The following is a 19,051-nucleotide window of genomic DNA, read 5'->3' on the forward strand; positions in this document are numbered from 1 at the left end:
GCTCCTCCAGAGCGTCCCACAGGGAACTTCCCCAATAAATTTTTTTGGGGGGGCTATATAGCCACGGTCCGGGTGGCCAGGCCAGAGGCCAAGGCCACAGAGCTCTCTGATCCGCCATGGCCATCCAAGCTCTCTGATCCACCATGGCCATCCAAGCTCTCTGATCCGCCATGGCCATCCAAGCTCCCTGATCCGCCATGGCAATCCAAGCTCTCTGATCCGCCATGACCATCCAAGCTCCCTGATCCGCCATGGGGCTCTCTGATCCGCCATGGCCATCCAAGCTTTCTGATCCGCCATGGCCAACCAAGCTCCCTGATCCGCCATGGCCATCCAAGCTCTCTGATCCGCCATGGCCATCCAAGCTCTCTGATCCGCCATGGCCTCCCATGTCTCCTGTCCCGCCATGGCTCCCCGAGTCTCGTGTCCCGCCATGGCCTCCCGTGTCTCCTGTCCCGCCATGCCTCCCCGAGTCTCCTGTCCCGCCATGGCTCCCTGAGTCTCCTGTCCCGCCATGGCTCCCTTAGTCTCCTGATCCACCGTGGCCTCCCGAGTCTCCTGTTCCGCCATGGCTCCCCAAGTCTCCTGTCCCGCCATGGCTCCCCGAGTCCCTGGATCTGCCCTGGAGACTTCCCTTGTGTCCCTGCCCTACACCGACCTCCAGGGCCCCCCCCCCCCCTCCCCGATGTAATTATTACGGTGGGGAGGTAATGTCATGGATCTGCCTGCTTTTCACCAGTCACGTCACTCACGCACCTGTTTCTACCTGCCACTGATCCTCATCATGTCTCTCGTTATCTCCTCCGTCATAAAGACACACACCGCCAAACACTCGACGTCCGGTCTCGTTAATGCAAAGAGGACTGCTAAAGCTGCTACAGCCTTAGTCACTGCATCTTCCCGTGTACTTATCTGCTATTGAACTTACCTGCTCTCCCTGCTCCTAGGAACTCCAGTGAGTCTGCTCCAGTGATCCCCGTGTGTCTGCTCCAGCGATCTCCGTGTGTCTGCTCCTTGTCTGCGGTGTGTGTCTCCTCCGATCTTCCGTGTTCTCCGCTGCTCCTGTGGAATCAAAGTTTCAAGTTCAAGCTCCGTCGTTTCATTCAAGAATTGCCAAGTCGTTCACTCACCTGCTATCTCCGTCATCTGCTCATCTGTTGATTAATAAATATCTCATTAACCATCTCCCTGTCTTGTCCTACTTGCGTAACAAATATATTGATCATTCATATATTAGGAAATATATTTTCTTTGTGTAAGGGGAAGCACAAGGCAGAGACAGACAGAGAGAGTTATCGCAGAGTGGATTCAGTGTCGTCTTCCAGGAGGTAAGAGAAATGTCATAAAGTAGGGCTGTTAAGAGATTAACTTTTTAAAAATCTAATTAATTACACGATGTGCCGATTAATTAATCGAACTAATAGGAAATGAATCACATGTCTGAGAAATTACTCCCAAAAGATCATTTGAAGTCATTATTGTGTAAAGCATCAACCAGACAGCATCTAACGTTCAAAACGTGTTAAATCTACAGCCCTAATATAAAGTAATAATTATTTATTTTAAGGTATAGTTCATGTCATTCCATAAAAGTAGTTTAAGCAATTTGTGTGTTATATTCCAAGTCATAAGTCTGAAGTCATTTAAAAAATCTTCCCCTCTTAAAATCTCATGAAATGCAGCGATGCTCCCTGGTGCAATGTTTCAGTGCACTGGAATGATTACACTCACAGTTTGTTCTAAACACAATGTGAATAATTACAATTTATGAAATATTTACAAACTTCTTCATTATCCTATTCAGTCTCTGTTATGTATTGTTGTGTCTATACAGTTTATGGTAATATAAATGAATTTAAATGTTTAATTAAGGACATTTTACAATACAATCTAATCATTAATGGTGAATCGTCACTTGATGTAAAATCTGGCTCCTGAAGTAAAACCAGAGCACCACTGATCTGGTTTATTTGCTGCTAAACATCAAAAACTCTGAACTTTCAAAGATTCAATGTCAATGTTTCTCAGCTGATGGGAATTACAGTTTTGGTCACTCTCCATTATTGTGTGTAATAAACCAATGCTGCAGCTGCTGTGTTTGCTCCAGGACTCTGTGATCGTGGGTTCGGTCGGATCGAATGAGTGGCGTGGAGCTCTGTATGAAGTGACGGGATCAGGATCTGAGCTCAGAGAGATGGAGATCATCGATCCAGCTGTAAATAAAGACTCGTACATGGGTATGTTGGAGACTTTGTTTGTTCCTTGTCTTATGTGAAGAGTTTGTGTGAGTTTTAATGATGCTGATGATGTTCAGGTTACTCTACTGTGCTGGGAATGAGAAACGGCGTCTCTCTTCTGTTCTCTGGAGCACCGCGGGCCGAACACATGGGTCTGGTGACCCTCTTCACCAAGAACCAAAACACATGGACAGTGACGAGGAACATCAGGGGAGAACAAGTCAGTGAAGAAACACTCAGACACGATATTAACCCTCTTCATCAGTGAGACCAGGGGCTCCCAAACTACAGTCCACTGAGAAGATCAGCAGACCCTTCAAACCACACACACTCTCATGAGATTCAGTATTTCTCCAAACACAAACAAACAAGGATTGCACTTACAATATAGACTCTTTAATGCCATATCCAGCAGAGAAACTGAGCAAAATAAGTCTACAAAGACCTTATTAATTTCTAACCAGTGTTTTGTGACTTGTCTTTGTGAAGCAGAACATGTTGTTTTCATATTTCTTCGTGAAGATATATTTCACAGATATATTTTCATATTTCATCTGTGAACATCAGGCTATAAAAGCATGTGTTTTGCATTGATTTCTGTCGTCAGATTGGCTCATATTTCGGAGCGTCTCTGAGTCTGTTGGATGTGGACTCTGATGGAGACTCAGATTTCCTTCTGGTCGGAGCTCCATTATTTTACCAGTCTCAGCCAAGGGCTGAAGGGAGGCTGTACGTCTACGCTTTATCAGAGCAGGTACGCACAGATTCAACACTGAAGCTTGTTCATGAAGAACATCACAATAACAGAGTAAGTGTGACTGAAAGACTGCTAGTCATCACCATCGTGTTACTCGATTGGGATAGCTGCTGTAATTGGTTCCTATGATCAGAAAGTTGTGGAAATTGCACTGGTGCTGGTCATGTTCTGTTCACTTTCTCTCTCTCTGTACTATTTTCAGAAGATGCTGAATGTGAGCGAATCCACTACAGGCAGGTTTGCTGCGTCTGTGGCTTCACTAAAGGACCTGAATGGAGACAGTCTGTCAGATGTGGCGGTCGGGGCTCCGCTGGAGAATGAAGGAGTCGTCTACATTTATCTGGGTGACAGGACACATGGCATAAACCCTGAACACGCTCCTCAGGTGAGAGTTTGCTGTGCTTCCCTCAAACCCAAACTCTGTGCTTGTGCCCACATTTAACCCAGAATATGTTCCCAGATAAACAGACAGACACAATGCTGAGCCGCTGTGACACAGTAGATCTGTTTGTGTGTGTTTAGAGGATCCTAGCGCGGTCGGTTCTGCCCGGTCTGCAGCAGTTCGGAGTGTCTCTGTCCGGTCAGATGGACATGAACCATGATAATCTGACAGATATCGTGATCGGAGCACAAGGAGGGATCGTCCTGCTCAAGTACGACATTTCATAACACATTTACAAAATCATGTAAAGATTCACTAACAATCTCAACACAGGATCATCTGTGGGTTAGACATCAGTGAGCAGTTTTTAATGCATTTTTATTTTGTAGCATGAATGCAATGAGCAAAACCCATTAGGAGCCAACCTAATTAATCAGGAATTGTGAGCTATTGACTCTTTTCTCTCTTCTCAGGGCTCGGCCTGTGATGTCTGTATCTGCGCAGCTCAGTTTCAGTCCAGAAGAAATCAGCTTGAACTACTTTGAATGTCCGAGTGACAACACATTTAATGCATTTAATCTCACGTCATGTTTCACGGTCACTGAGCGCACAAGCAGCACAGGTAATTTAAAGTAATGTATTCATCTGCTTTTAGCCATGTTTCTGTCAAACAGAGCAAATCTAGATTATTATCATTGATAAAATCATTTACAAAAAGTGCTTTTGTAGAAAGGGACCTGATATTCAGTAAGCCAAGCTTTATCAATTGTTTCTCTGTATTGTAAACATTTTTTATTTGTTGAACATCAGTTAAATTGTTACTCTTAATTTGGTTTGGACGTTTTCTGTATTTTCTAGTTCGGGGGAAGAGACACAGTCTCTATAGTGTGATATCTGGGTGAAGGAGTCTCTATGTGCTGAGAATTAACTGACTTCTGTGACGTGAGGCGGCTAGCAGACGGTCGGTTTAGCCAGTCTGTCTGCTTCCTGACCTGGGCCCCAGTTAGTCAAGTACGAACTCTAAGACTATGTGCCATATTTCTAGAGAGAAGAGATAATTGTTTATAAAGTCTATGTTATTCTGTGGGCACCACTTAGACATCCAGCCATTGAGTGATGACAGTCTGCTATGAATCTCATCACCCGGACCAGAGCATATTACAGTGTCTGGTAAACATTGGACTATGGTGGCTGGTGTCTCTATTTTCACGTTCCGTACAATAGAATCGCCAATAACTAGAGCACTTTCATCAGGTTTCTCAGTGGGTGCGTCACTGAGTGGGGAGAACCTCTTTGATGTTCTGATCGGAATGAAAGAGCGGTGTTTTGACCCGCGACTAGGCCGCCTCACAGTCACCCAGCTGCCCTGCTGCACAGGCTCAACCGGAACCGAACAATGTACAGGACTCTCTGAGCTAGACGCATCCAAAGCAGTATCTACAGCCCTCACATTCTTACTGTCCTCAACTAAAGTTTGGATGCGTGTCTCTAATTCTGAAATCATTTCTGTCAGCCTAACTATTTCCCTGCATTTATCACATGTGAATCCCTCATCGCCGACAGAGAGAGATAAACTGTACATGTGACATGAAGTGCAAACAACAATAGCAGGAGAAGAAGCCATTACTCACCGTTATTGATGAATGATACCAACTTAACTTACCACTGTTGTTTGATGAACTCGTGAAAAACAGAGCGAGAGCGAAATGAAAACAATAATAGTTGTGAATAGAAACACGAATGGAACCGCGAGTAACAAGCTAACTGGCTAACGCGCTGCACTTGCGGTTTTAAAAGTGAACGATCAAATTAGTTAGATTAGTTTGATAGATAATACCAGAAATATGGTGGGAATTAAGTTATGGATTATCACTTTAAACAACAGAGAGTGAAAGTAAGGTAAAGATTCAATACAAAGCGGAGCTACAAATGCAAACCTCTCAGCAGAATAACAGACAGGAACAGATTGTAAATGAACCTATTGCAAGAAAACGGCATCATTTCTCAGCCTTGATAATACAGTATGTAACACTGTAAGTTGTCATAGAGAATTAGTCAGATTTTTCATGCTCTTTCAATCACGTAAATTGTGTGTTTACATTCCATCTCTGTTATCACAAAACCCACGACACACAACAAAAACAGCTCCGATCACAGTGTCCTCCATTCACTTTTGTAAATGACTTGTAAATGCTGCGAAACACTTGCGATCCACCATGCTGGCTAGTTCCTAGAGTTCCTAGACTAGTTCTTAGAACTGTGGGATACAATAGCTCCTTATGTGTCTGTTTCGGAGGGAAACTCTTACTACATTATTTTAGGTCAGAGGATCTCAGCCTTTTGGAACTAAAGACCCCACCCCCCAATGCCTCTCCTATCATGTGACACGCTAAATAACGTGTAAGTATTATTTTACGTGTATTAAATAATATTCAGTACTATTTAGGGCAGATATTATGCGAATTGGGAAGCAGGGCGCGTCTGCGTCTCAGCCATGGCATTGTTAAATCAATCAGTGGGACATCTGCGCCTGCTTCTTTTTACAAAGAATCGCAATTCGCAGTTCAATGTTGGACAGCGCAAGACTCAGGTCATCTTCCACCTGGAGACGATTTCAATACTTTGTTTTCAAAGCCGTTAATTTTGAAAACCCGGCCTTGCACAGATAAGTTGAGACAAATGGAAAGTGATTTTAAAGTGGTGATTTTACGGCGGTGTCAGATAACTGAGGATATTCAGGCATCACGCTCAACCGTGTTTCGTTTCTAAATGGCGCTTCAGCTTGCATGGCTTCATGCTATCATTTGCCAGCAGATCTGCGCTCATGACACACTGGGGCAGCAGTTCAACATCTGTCCCAGCCCCCGTAAAGCCAAGCTGAAGATAGCTAATGCCGTGCTTTCGTGTTTTTACACTTAAGGGTAGGAGCTGACGACGCATTGTCGTCACAACTTCTTTTCGTACGTGTGATGAACTTATCCATAAAATTCCGTTGCTAATCACTGATGTTCTGAAATGAGTCTGGATTGACAGCTGGATAAAAGGCAGGCTAATAAGCTATACCTCTACCAACCGACAAGAAAATGCAGAGGAAGAGGAATGCGTATTTTTTGTTTGTTATTGTTTGTTTGTTTTTTTACCCAATAAGAGCGAGGATTTTTCCATATTTCATATTCTACCTGAAAAGTGAAACGCAATAAAATCTAGTACCCAATTAATGCCTGGTCTTTTTCTTGAAAACAAATTTGCGTCCCCCTTCTGATCTCTCTGCGCCCTTGTTGAGAACCGCTTTCTTATCTGGCCGAGGTGTTCTGGCTGCCATGCTAACCAGTGTCCTGGGGGTCGTTCACAGACAGGCCGACACACAGTCCGGTTGTTGGGTGAGGGGTCTGTTGGATTATTTGTTAAATATCAAATAATATAATATCTGGTCTGATTTGTCCAGCCTCTATGATCTTTCACCTGAAGTGCCTCCATGTCTTAATGGCTGTTTACGCAAAGGGTGATAACTATAACAATAACCATACAGTTTTTTAATAATCTGTCTATCTATAAGAGAATAGCGGTGTCCGTATAGCGATAATGACTTGATTTTTTGAAACTCTTCTTTCCAGCTGATAGCTGATAAAAAGATTGGCAGCTGATTAGAATCCATTCAAGTTTAAAGAGCTCAAGTATTTAAAGCAGCAGATAAAAACTACAGCGCTTAGAATAAACAAAGTTCACCCATTGGTGTGAATGCTAATATAGTTATCATTATAGTTTATTGTATTCAGATTTAACAGGCCCTTCTCATGTCTCTCAGGATCTCTGGAGAAGAAGCTGAATGTTTCTCTGAATCTGAACGTGGACGTGCTACGAGGAATGAGTCGAGGATTCTTTGATCCGATGGATTCGTCGTCCAGGACTCTGCAGCAGTTCATCCTGCTGGATTCTGGCTTCTCCTGTTTTAACTTCTCCATCTTCATGATGGTACGTGTCGTCTATCACAGCTCCAGCCAATCGCAGAGCTTCAGTCTGACGGTGAACGTTGTGTTTTTTCAGAGCTGTGTTGCAGACATAGTGAGTCTTCTGAAGATACGACTGAATTTCTCACAAACTGCGATGTTGTCTGGAAACTCTCTGGCTGTTCTTGACGTCCACAGCAGGATGGAGGAGTATGTCGAGGTGAGCCGATTAAAAACTAAATTTACACATTAAAAATGTGTGCGTAATAAAATTTATCTGGTAAAAACCACATAGACACTGGTTCAGGGGTTGACTGAGGTCAACGCCCTTTAAAGGTGCAGTAGGAGATCTTGGAAAATGCTAACTTTAGCCTGATAGCACTAAAAGTGAACATCCCACCCTCTCTGCAAATCACCATCAAAAGCCATGCCCCCTGAACGCATTACTACAATACATCATGTGTCATTCACCAGTGAGAGAACTTTATTGTACCGTTAGTAAAAGTACTACAATACCAGGAAGGAAGATTGGGTTGTTGATGTTTGTCTGCCATTCTGGCTCTGTCTGCACAGCGTGCATGAACGTGCTGATGACGTATCTGTCTGTGCAAACCATGTGCGCAGAAGTATGCTAATACATGCATTGACAGGCAGGTAGGAAAGTCAATCAAACGGCTCGGAATGAATTAATGTATTTTATGTGCTGGCCTAGAACAAAACGTTTCTTTCTATGTTGATGATCTTATTTTATTTATATCTAATCCCCTGGTTTCAATTCCTTGACTACTGTTAATATTAGACTCATTTAGTACTGTTCAGGTTACAAGTGAATTCTGCTGCATTAAGTATTTCATATTCAAATTTCCAATCGTTAATAATCAACTTAGATACTTAGGTTTCCAAGTGACACAACGACGTGCTGACTTATTTAAAGCCAATTTTATCCCTCTATTTGATTAAAAAAAAATCTTGTTTTTTATCATGGAGACCCTTTCCTCTCTCACTGATAGGAAGGGTATATGCAGTTAAGATGAATATTCTTCCCATATTTTCATATTTATTTCAATGTTTACCCATATTTATTCCCAAGTCATTTTTCTCCTGTCTAAAAAAAAAACAAAAACGATCTCTTCATTTATTTGGAATAACAAGCCAAGGGGAATAAGTCTAAAGCCCATTGTTAAGACAAAATAAGTTGGAGGTTTGGCTTTGCCAACTGTAGAAACATATTGTATTGGGTACAGCATGATTTGCAACTGTGTAAACCTCTCTGGATGCAAATAGAGGCTTTATGTTGTTCCCCAGTCACACTGACATCTTTGCTCTGTCCCTCCTACCCATACAGTTTTAATTAAGAATCCAATTGACCGTTTGCAAAAACCTGCCCTTCTTAGTTACTGTTGCCATCCCCGACAAACAATGCCACTCTCACACTACACTCATGTTCTCACGCAGTGAAAAATACATCGCAGAGCAAAGAGGAAACTGACAGTGTGTCGACAGACAGCACAGAGCAGGTCACTTCTAGTATGAAACAAGATCTCGGGACTCTCAGCTTTCAAATTGAGTCATTTTTAAAGAAATTCAAACAATAAATACAGTTTTGTGGCTCTTTAATGTGTCGTGACAGATCGCTGTATTGCCTCAGTTCACACACGGGAACTGATCGTCATTTTATATTTAATTTAAAGCACGAAATGAACATAAATAAACATCAGAAAGTATTTTATTTCAACAGCAGAACACAGCATTTTTCAAGTTTAAGTCCACCAAAGTTAATCTACTCTCCTATCTGATTTGTGGTTAAAGGTGTGGTAACCGATTTCTGGAAGCCAATGTTGATTATTTGAAATCATCAAAACAAACACACCCAAAAGGCTCTCGCCCCTATTTTGATAGCTCCGCCCCACACATACATAGCCTACGCAACCCAGGCAACGATTAGTTCTGTGAAACAAAGCAAAACCAATGTTACACCGTGTCTACACCAGACGCGAGCGGCATGACAAAATACTATAGAAGTTGTTATTTTCTAAAGCGTTTTTGAAAAATTACATTCTCCACCTTTAAGGCTAGAAGGGATGCAGCTGTAGCTACTGGGCATGCGCATTTACATATTTTCCGAGCTGACAATATCACGTGAAACCTATGAAAATGGTTTTAATAAAGTACATAGTGCCACAGTTTCACTTTAGAGTGTCACAGTGACCGTCTTTTTGCAGTAAAGTACCTGTAATAGTTTGATGAGTGGGAAGATGACATGAAGCGACGCGTTTAACCTGCATTGAAAACAGAAGAGCACACATGTGCATATACAGCTGCCGATCGGGGCGAAGTTCACAGGATTCTGTCCACAGAATGACAAGAGCACACTCTCTGCGAACGGTCAATTGGTAAACATTCCCTGAGGATTTGGATTCAGTTCTGCAGGGGCATTGAACTGCCTCTGTTCTCTGAGGTCTACTTATAATGTTAGATTTTTTTATGTAAAATCGATGGGAGGGGATAAAACAGGCAGTGATGTAGAATCTGTGGGCGGGGCTAAACAGGCAATGATCTAAAATGGATGGATGGGGCTAAATAGGCAGTGCTGTAAAAATGGTGGGCAGGGCTAAACAGGCATCAATGGCCGTTTCTCAAACAGGAGGCTGCATCCTCCGAAGGTCGCATTTGCAGGCTGCATACATCAAGGCTGGTTTATTTCAGTTAACTGAGCATTACATTAGTGAGTCATGATCATATTACAACAATTTACGCTTCACTAAGAATATTGGTCAAATTTATAACTGTTAATATTATAAAATAAGATCTTCTTTATGACCTATGCAGCCTACAAATGCGACCTCTGGAGCATGCAGCCTTCCGTTTGAGAAACGGACAATGTAGAAATGGTGGGTGGGGCTTAAACAGGCAGTGATGAAATGGTGGGTGGGGCTTAAACAGGCAGTGATGTAGAAATGGTGGGTGGGGCTTAAACAGGCAGTGATGTAGAAATGGTGGGTGGGGCTTAAACAGGCAGTGATGTAGAAATGATGGGTGGGGCTTAAACAGGCAGTGATGTAGAAATGGTGGGTGGGGCTTAAACAGGCAGTGATGTAAAATGGTGGGTGGGGCTTAAACAGGCAGTGATGTAGAAATGGTGGGTGGGGCTTAAACAGGCAGTGATGTAAAATGGTGGGTGGGGCTTAAACAGGCAGTGATGTAGAAATGGTGGGTGGGGCTTAAACAGGCAGTGATGTAGAAATGATGGGTGGGGCTTAAACAGGCAGTGATGTAGAAATGGTGGGTGGGGCTTAAACAGGCAGTGATGTAAAATGGTGGGTGGGGCTTAAACAGGCAGTGATGTAGAAATGGTGGGTGGGGCTTAAACAGGCAGTGATGTTGAAATGGTGGGTGGGGCTTAAACAGGCAGTGATGTAGAAATGGTGGGTGGGGCTTAAACAGGCAGTGATGTAGAATCGGTGGGCAGAGCTAAACAGGAAGTAATATATAAGCAGGAATTGATGTTTTGTGGAGGAGGTGCTTACCCACCCTATTACATCATAGAGTAGAACATTCCACAAGCTGTTGTTTTGGCAGACTGGCTTCAATATAAACTGTTTTTAGACTAACAAGAAAGTTTTAAGTTCTGAAACTTACAGGATGTTTTCATAGTACAGTGACCTATTATATGTCAAAAGATCAAGGGGATTTTGGTTTCTCAGTTCATTACCCCTTTAAGTGTTTTTCTTCAGCTGCACTCATTCTTGGTCATCTTTCCTTTCCACCCTCTCTATTTGATGGGGCTTTCAATATTTGGAGGTCACAAGGTTTAGGGAAAGGGAAAGGAAAGGATGTGATGTGTGGCCAAGTATGGTGACCCATACTCAGAATTTGTGCTCTGCATTTAACCCATCCAAGTGCACACATACAGCAGTGAACACACACACACACACACACACACACACACACACCGTGAACACACACCCGGAGCAGCGGGCAGCCATTTATGCTGCAGCGCCCGGGGAGCAGGTGGGGGTTCGGTGCCTTGCTCAAGGGTTTCACCTCAGTCTTGATATTGAAGGAGGAGAGAGCGCTGGTTATTCACTGACAATTCCTGCCAGCTGCCAGACCTGAGACTCAAACCCCTTTGGGTTACAAGTCTGACTCTATCTAGTAGGCCACAACTGCCCAATAGTTACTATTGACCAGTTATGCATGAACATTAATTTTGCTTTGTTAAAGAAACATTTTCTTTGTCTAATTCATGTTTATTCCGGCATTTTCAAGTTTTGCCCACAAGCATCTCCCGGAGTTCCCCTCTGCCTCTTCTAGTGGTGTCCTGGAGTATATTTTAGATCAGCATAGATGTATTAGGGGTGCCATATATACTGCCATAATATAATAAATAACAAACCCCATCTAGTAGATCATTAAAATTTCTCAGGGAGGAGGACTTAAGTACTATGTTAGAAAATTAAATCTGGGATAATGTCTTAAAAAGCATTCCTTCCTCTTCAGTCAGCTCTAGGTATGGGCTTACTCAATTTAAGCTAGTACGTCTAAGATGCAACTCTGCAAGATATTTCCTGGTTTGGACTGACAGCTTTAGAGATGGATAATATTGCACTTTGCACATTGTTGGCAAGATGACTAATACTAAACCATTGGAAACTACCATCTCCAAGTTATTGCCAGTGAGTTTTTGACCCACCTTTTGCCCTCAAATTTAAGAAGATTAAATTTGGAGTCAGTATGAAACCCAGTCTTTTTATAAAATCTTGGATAAATGCAAATATGATCATGGAGCTCAACTAGAGTGACCATCAGGTTCTTGGTCACCAGTCTAGACAAGGCCCTTCTCCATCAGTTGCTCAGTTTGGCTGGGCGACCAGCTCTGGGAAGAGTCCTGGTTGTGCCAAACGTCTTCCATTTGAGAATTAAGGAAGCCACTGTGCTCTTTGGAACCTTCAGAGCAGCAGAAATGTTTTTGTAGCCTTCCCCAGATCTGTGTCTCAATACAATCCTGTCTCTGAGCTCTGCAGGCTGTTCCTTTTACCTCATGGCTTGGTTTTCACTCTGATATGCATTGTCAGCTGTGAGGCCTTTTATAGAGAGGCCTGTGCCTTTCCAAACCATGTCCAATCGATTTATTTTACCACAGGTGGACTCCAATCAAGGTGTAGAAACATCTCAGCAATGATCAAGAGAAATGGGAGGGACCTGAGCTAAATTTTAAGTGTTGTTGTAAAGGGTCTGAATACTAATGTAAATATGATTTTTCAGTTTTTTCTTTTAATAAACTTACAGACATTTCTAAAATTCTGTTTTCACTTTGTCATTATGAGGTACAGAGTGTAGATTAATGAGAAAAAAATGTATTTAAATATTTGTAGTATCAGGCTGCAACATAACAAAATAAAAAAAGTGAAGGGGGTCTGGATACTTTCTGAATGCACTGTATATTTGTGTGGGCATTTATTACGCTTGAACATTTTGAATACTGTTTTTTCATCTTCTTAATGTTGTAATAATTTGATGCTTGCATTGTTCCTTGAGGTGTTTATTTGTTTTTTTTAAATAATAAATAAAGATTCCAAAGGTCTCCAAGGTGTCCATCCATAGTTAGATCCACTTTACAGATCGATCTTCATCAGAATGAGATTTCTGTCTCTTTACGAGATGGTTCACCCAAAAATGAATATTCTGTCATTCTGTGCTTCATCTGCATGTAAATGCATGCGCGTGCTGCTGCTTACGTTGAACCCACATGCACTGTGTCTTTTTTATAAACGGAGAACAGCACGTGTATGCGTTGTTTACACGCAGAGGAAGAATGCGCATGAGCTGTGATACGCTCTCCACAACGGGATGAGGAAGAGAAGAACTGTTGAATTCATTAATTCATTATTCAAGTCATTATTTTTGTTTTCTTTGCACACAAAAAGTATTCTCGTAGCTTTGTAAAATTATGTTTGAACCCCTGATGCCACATGGACTATTTTACCAATGTGCTTGCCATGTTTCTGGACCTGGGAACATTTCAGTTGTCTTGTCGTCTATGGAGGTTCAGAGAGCTCTCGGATTTCATCAAAATATCTTAATTTGTGTTCTGAGGATGAACAAAGGTTTTGTGGGTTTGGAATGACACGTGTCACGGTGCACACAGCAGGGAGGACACAGGAACACGGAGACGAGGATGTAACTCAAATAACAGACTTTAATGTCGACATCAGGACAGGGCAAGGCTTACGCACAGGAAACACCGGGGGTAACGAGTTGACCAGACCACATCTCACAACACAGACAGGACTTAAATACCAGGGATAATTAACTCAAACACACACACCTGGAACAGAATAAACTACTAATCACACCAGACAAGGACAGGAAACAAACCAAATATGGGCATGGAAACACAGGGAGCACGTGGAAACACAAGACACACACAACAGAGGTCTGACAACAGAAGGGCAAATAATTAATGACAGAATTTTCATTTTTGGGTGAACTATCCCTTTAAAGATTCTGCAACATTCAAAAGCTCAGTAACATATTTTTTTCTAGGTGCCGTTTCAAAGAAACTGTAATTCAAACAACAGCTGTGTGGCCGATCTGAAGCTGAACTTCAGTTTTACGTGAGAAACAACTGATTAATAGACCAGATTATTCATCTGAAATATGATTGTTATGCTTTTGAATATTGCCATTATTCATCAGGTTTTCTATTAAAATGAGGTTTGTTCTGCAGGAACGACATGTTATTGGTGGTGAATCAAGCTCATTTCAGCATCCTCGTATCTCTGGCAAACCCAGGCGACGACTCCTTCTACACCAGCATAGTGATGCATTACCCAGAAGGCCTCTCACTCTCACAGTTTGAGGCTGTTAAGGTACTGCTGTCTGCAAATCAAACTAAAGACTAATGAAGTAAAAACATCTAAACATCCTAAAACAAGTGTTTCCTTGAATTTCAGTTAATATGAGTTGAATTTGACTTGATGTAACAAATAGCAGTATTGCAGGAAAGAAGAATTGCAATTTGAATGTGAGAAAGTGGAACTGATGAAAACTAAAATTCAAAGAAATTAATTTGAACACTTTTTATCCGTTTGTTTTTTTAAGTGCATAGCCTGTACTGAAATTCTTTCAGCAAATTCCTCTTCCTGTCATTTGATTTGAAGTTCTTGTGGGTCGTGGCCAATCCAAAAGGCAGCCAATTCTGCACCAGTACATTGCTATTAAGATATTACTAAAGGCAGAGTCTCTGAAATCTTTTTTTTGACAATCTAAATATCTCATGTTGCTTTAAGGATTTTATAAATGTCTGTCTGTGTGTGTGTGTGTGTGTGTGTGTCTGTGTGTGTGTGTGTGTGTGTGTGTGTGTGTGTGTGTGTGTGAGTGTCTGTGTGTGTGTGTGTGTGTGTGTGTGTGTGTGTGTGTGTGTGTGTGTGTGTGTGTGTGTGTGTGTGTGTGTCTGTGTGTGTGTGTGTGTGTGTGTGTGTGTGTGTGTGTGTAACAAACAGCCGAGTCGGACTCGAAGCAGCTGTGGTGATCAGGACGGCGGTGCTACGAACAGAACAACCTGCAGCATCAATCCACCGGTGTACCGCAGCGGCACTACAGTAAGACACAATGACACACACAATGACACACACACACACACACACACACACACACACACACACACACACACACACACAAAATTTGCTCATCATGACTCATTTTGCTAGCACAGGTCACATATTTGACCAAACTATTATGTCTTTACCAAGTCTTTTACTTGGTTTAAAATAAATGAATATATCTATAATTTACATGAATATGTGTGTAAATGACCTGTGAAATGGTAGTAGCAGATTTTGGCCAGTCATGTGTGGAGATTATCATGGAGGCTGCTTGTCTTGTGGCTGAACAGCTTGTAATAAAAAAATGGGACCTACCTTGACTTCCTAGGTTGTCTATGAAAGCCTGTAGACTGATGTTCTGTGAAGGATGTGACATTTACGGCTTATGTTCAGGTTATTGCTGAAAGAGCTGTTCTGCACTGTAATGTCAATGTGGCATGCAAAGAAAAGGGATTAATTCAAACTATAGTCTCACACAGCCAGATCTATATAGTCTAGTCTATAATCTAAAATATATTTTATAATCAAAATATCATAACAGTGTATTTTAATCATGTCAACATGAGCTGGAGTAAACATATCCACATCGCTATGATCAGATGTTTCTTACCTGCTGCTTTCTCACTGCTGTCATTTTTTGTTTTGTGTTTATTTTATTATTGAGAGGAACGTGCATAGCACATATTTACATTTGCATAAATGTTGCTCTCAGCAATGTGGAAGGCATCTGGATGTTCATTAACTGTATTGCAGCAGAGGTATTTCCAACTTCTTTTTACTTCTAATCAACGACCAAAAATCTCTTTGCTATGAGTATATCAGGCCACCTGTGTTGATTACGTGGGCACGAGTGCAAGCATGAGCAAATAAGTTACTGGCCACAGTTCACTTAACAGCCACTGGTGTCACTAATAACACAGAGTTCTGAATTCAACATATAGCCGCTTTAATATTTTACCAAGGTATCAACAGTATTTATATTTGAACATTTGATATACAGGGTATGCGCACGTCTAAAAGCCATAAATCGTTCTGTTCTTCAGACAGTGACAAACTGCAGACATTATTTGAGCATTAGCATTCGGCAAACACTTTTATCCGAAGCCACTTGAGTAGCATTCAGGGTTTTCATTGTGTCAGTTCAGTTGTTCTCTGGGATTTGAACCCATGACCTTGGCATTGCTACATCATCTTTGGTCTCTACTGTTTTCTAGACTTGGTTTCTGGGAACCTTCCGTGTGACAAAATGGGATTACGACTGGTCTGACTGGATGGAGATAATGATCAATGCCAACAGGTGAATGAGGTTCATTTATTCATTTGTTTTTAGGACTCTTTCATATCCGTAATGTTAAGCAGAGATGTGGGATTACCATCCAAGTTATAAAGGTTAAAAAGAATGACTGTACTGCATGTCATGTTCATCTGTGAATAAATTCTGTATGTTTGTTCACAGTGATAACAATGGAAACATGAGTGATACGGCGGTAAGGAGGAACGTCTCGGTGCAGTTCGCCGTTGATCTGGCAATCAGTCTGTGAGTCTCATTTCTCAAACTCTTCTGTTTCCGTTTGATCTACTCTTCATCTCTGAATGATTTTAAACTCAACACAGGATGCTTGATATAAAACTAAAATCTAAATGTCTTGCTCTGTTCTGTCTTTCTCTCATTCACGTTCTCTTGTAGATTTTGTTTGGCTTCATTAGAGAGACAAACATCATTACTACCAGCTACCAGCTCTGTTACCAACAGTTAACAAACTACGACAATAAGATGTTCAAAAATTATTCACTGAGAATGTCACTAAACACAATCTTATTGTCTGTTTGTCAGAGCGGCTGAAGACTCTGTGACGTATCTGAACTTCTCTCTGGAGGACAGAGGTCCAAAACCTCTCAACATCATCTACAAGGTCAGAGAGTCAAACAAACATCTGCAGTTTCCCTCAAGTCCAGCATTTACTTCATTACATTACAATAATCAATCAGTGAACTAGAGTACAGATGTGACAGAAGCTGATTCAGAGGGATCGTACCACTATGTCTCTGTGTATCTGTATGTTTGTGTGTCTTCAGGTGGAGAATATGGGTGTTAAAGGTCTGCCGGTGTCGGTCTCGCTCACCCTGCCCTGTCAAACTACACATGTGATCTTAACACCTCACTACTTCAGCATGCAGGAGGTACATCACTCATTCATCAGCTCATGCCATCAAATCATCATGTGTTTGTTGAATAAGCATCTTCAGTTCTTCTCTCCAGAACTCTTCAGTGCAGTGCAACTTCAATGCAGATCGACAGGTAAGAGATCATGTATCTTCTGTGACTGCATGTTAATAGCAGGTGTAAAAATAACCCGAGTCAGATGTTGTTAGTTGGTGTAAAGGTCTTACACACCAAAAACAATAACTATAATGATAATTGTAATGACAATTATAACAATAATGAGACCTAACGATAACTATATTGGCGTCCAAATATTATAGCTATAGTTATCATGCTTAGTGTGAATGTCTTTAATAGATGCATTAGCCGCACCTAGTCTTTTTCTCTGTGCTGCTGTCGAACATTTTTGGCTCTATACACCACCACGATGGATTTCAAATGAAACGAACACGATGTGCTTTAACTGCAGACTGTCAGCTTTAATTTGAGGGTATTTACATCCAAATCAGGTGAACGGTGTAGGAATTACAACAGTTTGCATATGTGCCTCCCACTTGTTAAGGGACCAAACGTAATGGGACAGTTGGCTTCTCAGCTGTTCCATGGCCAGGTGTGTGTTATTCCCTCATTATCCCAATTACAATGAGCAGATAAAAGGTCCAGAGTTCATTTCAAGTGTGCTATTTGCATTTGGACTCTGTTGCTGTCAACTGTCAAGATGAGATCCAAAGAGCTGTCACTATCAGTGAAGCAAGCCATCATTAGGCTGAAAAAACAAAACAAACCCATCAGAGAGATAGCAAAAACATTAGGCGTGGCCAAAACAACTGTTTGGAACATTCTTAAAAAGAAGGAACGCACCGGTGAGCTCAGCAACACCAAAAGACCCGGAAGATCACGGAAAACAACTGTGGTGGATGACCGAAGAATTCTTTCCCTGGTGAAGAAAACACCCTTCACAACAGTTGGCCAGATCAAGAACACTCTCCAGGAGGTAGGTGTATGTGTGTCAAAGCCAACAATCAAGAGAAGACTTCACCAGAGTGAATACAGAGGGTTCACCACAAGATGTAAACCATTGGTGAGCCTCAAAAACAGGAAGGCCAGATTAGAGTTTGCCAAACGACATCTAAAAAAGCCTTCACAGTTCTGGAACAACATCCTATGGACAGATGAGACCAAGATCAACTTGTACCAGAGTGATGGGAAGAGAAGAGTATGGAGAAGGAAAGGAACTGCTCATGATCCTAAGCATACCACCTCATCAGTGAAGCATGGTGGTGGTAGTGTCATGGCGTGGGCATGTATGGCTGCCAGTGGAACTGGTTCTCTTGTATTTATTGATGATGTGACTGCTGACAAAAGCAGCAGGATGAATTCTGAAGTGTTTCGGGCAATATTATCTGCTCATATTCAGCAAAATGCTTCAGAACTCACTGGACGGCGCTTCACAGTGCAGATGGACAATGACCCAAAGCATACTGCAAAAGCAACCAAAGAGATTTTGAAGGGAAAGAAGTGGACTGTTATGCAATGGCCAAGTCAATCACCTGACCTGAGCATGCATTTCACTTGCTGAAGACAAAACTGAAGGGGAAATGCCCCAAGAACAAGCAGGAACTGAAGACGGTTGCAGTAGAGGCCTGGCAGAGCATCACCAGGGATGAAACCCAGCGTCTGCTGATGTCTATGCGTTCCAGACTTCAGGCTGTAATTGACTGCAAAGGATTTGCAACCAAGTATTAAAAAGTGAAAGTTTGATTTATGATTATTATTCTGTCCCATTACTTTTGGTCCCTTAAAAAGTGGGAGGCACATATGCACACTGTTGTAATTCCTACACCGTTCACCTGATTTGGATGTAAATACCCTCAAATTAAAGCTGACAGTCTGCAGTTAAAGCACATCTTATTCGTTTCATTTGAAATCCATTGTGGTGGTGTATAGAGCCAAAAAT

General features: G+C 41.8%; 1 protein-coding gene across 1 annotated transcript in view; it reads left to right on the top strand.

The window, feature by feature from the left end:
• The window catches only part of LOC306872871 (integrin alpha-L-like), a 94,663-nt gene that overhangs the window by 72,423 nt on the left and 3,189 nt on the right, over positions 1 to 19,051 (top strand). Inside the window, exons 10-26 of the mRNA XM_079421757.1 lie at positions 1,261 to 1,328; positions 2,108 to 2,237; positions 2,315 to 2,457; positions 2,845 to 2,991; positions 3,197 to 3,379; positions 3,517 to 3,647; positions 3,850 to 3,998; positions 7,182 to 7,348; positions 7,421 to 7,543; positions 13,870 to 13,940; positions 14,054 to 14,195; positions 14,829 to 14,927; positions 16,145 to 16,227; positions 16,387 to 16,467; positions 16,765 to 16,843; positions 17,007 to 17,111; positions 17,191 to 17,229. Coding sequence (XP_079277883.1) covers positions 1,261 to 1,328; positions 2,108 to 2,237; positions 2,315 to 2,457; positions 2,845 to 2,991; positions 3,197 to 3,379; positions 3,517 to 3,647; positions 3,850 to 3,998; positions 7,182 to 7,348; positions 7,421 to 7,543; positions 13,870 to 13,940; positions 14,054 to 14,195; positions 14,829 to 14,927; positions 16,145 to 16,227; positions 16,387 to 16,467; positions 16,765 to 16,843; positions 17,007 to 17,111; positions 17,191 to 17,229 — 1,940 coding nt within the window. The remainder of the gene's footprint in view (positions 1 to 1,260; positions 1,329 to 2,107; positions 2,238 to 2,314; positions 2,458 to 2,844; positions 2,992 to 3,196; positions 3,380 to 3,516; positions 3,648 to 3,849; positions 3,999 to 7,181; positions 7,349 to 7,420; positions 7,544 to 13,869; positions 13,941 to 14,053; positions 14,196 to 14,828; positions 14,928 to 16,144; positions 16,228 to 16,386; positions 16,468 to 16,764; positions 16,844 to 17,006; positions 17,112 to 17,190; positions 17,230 to 19,051) is intronic.

Source organism: Barbus barbus (genome assembly GCF_936440315.1).
Source record: "Barbus barbus genome assembly, chromosome: 7".
In the NCBI taxonomy this organism is placed as follows: domain Eukaryota; kingdom Metazoa; phylum Chordata; class Actinopteri; order Cypriniformes; family Cyprinidae; genus Barbus; species Barbus barbus.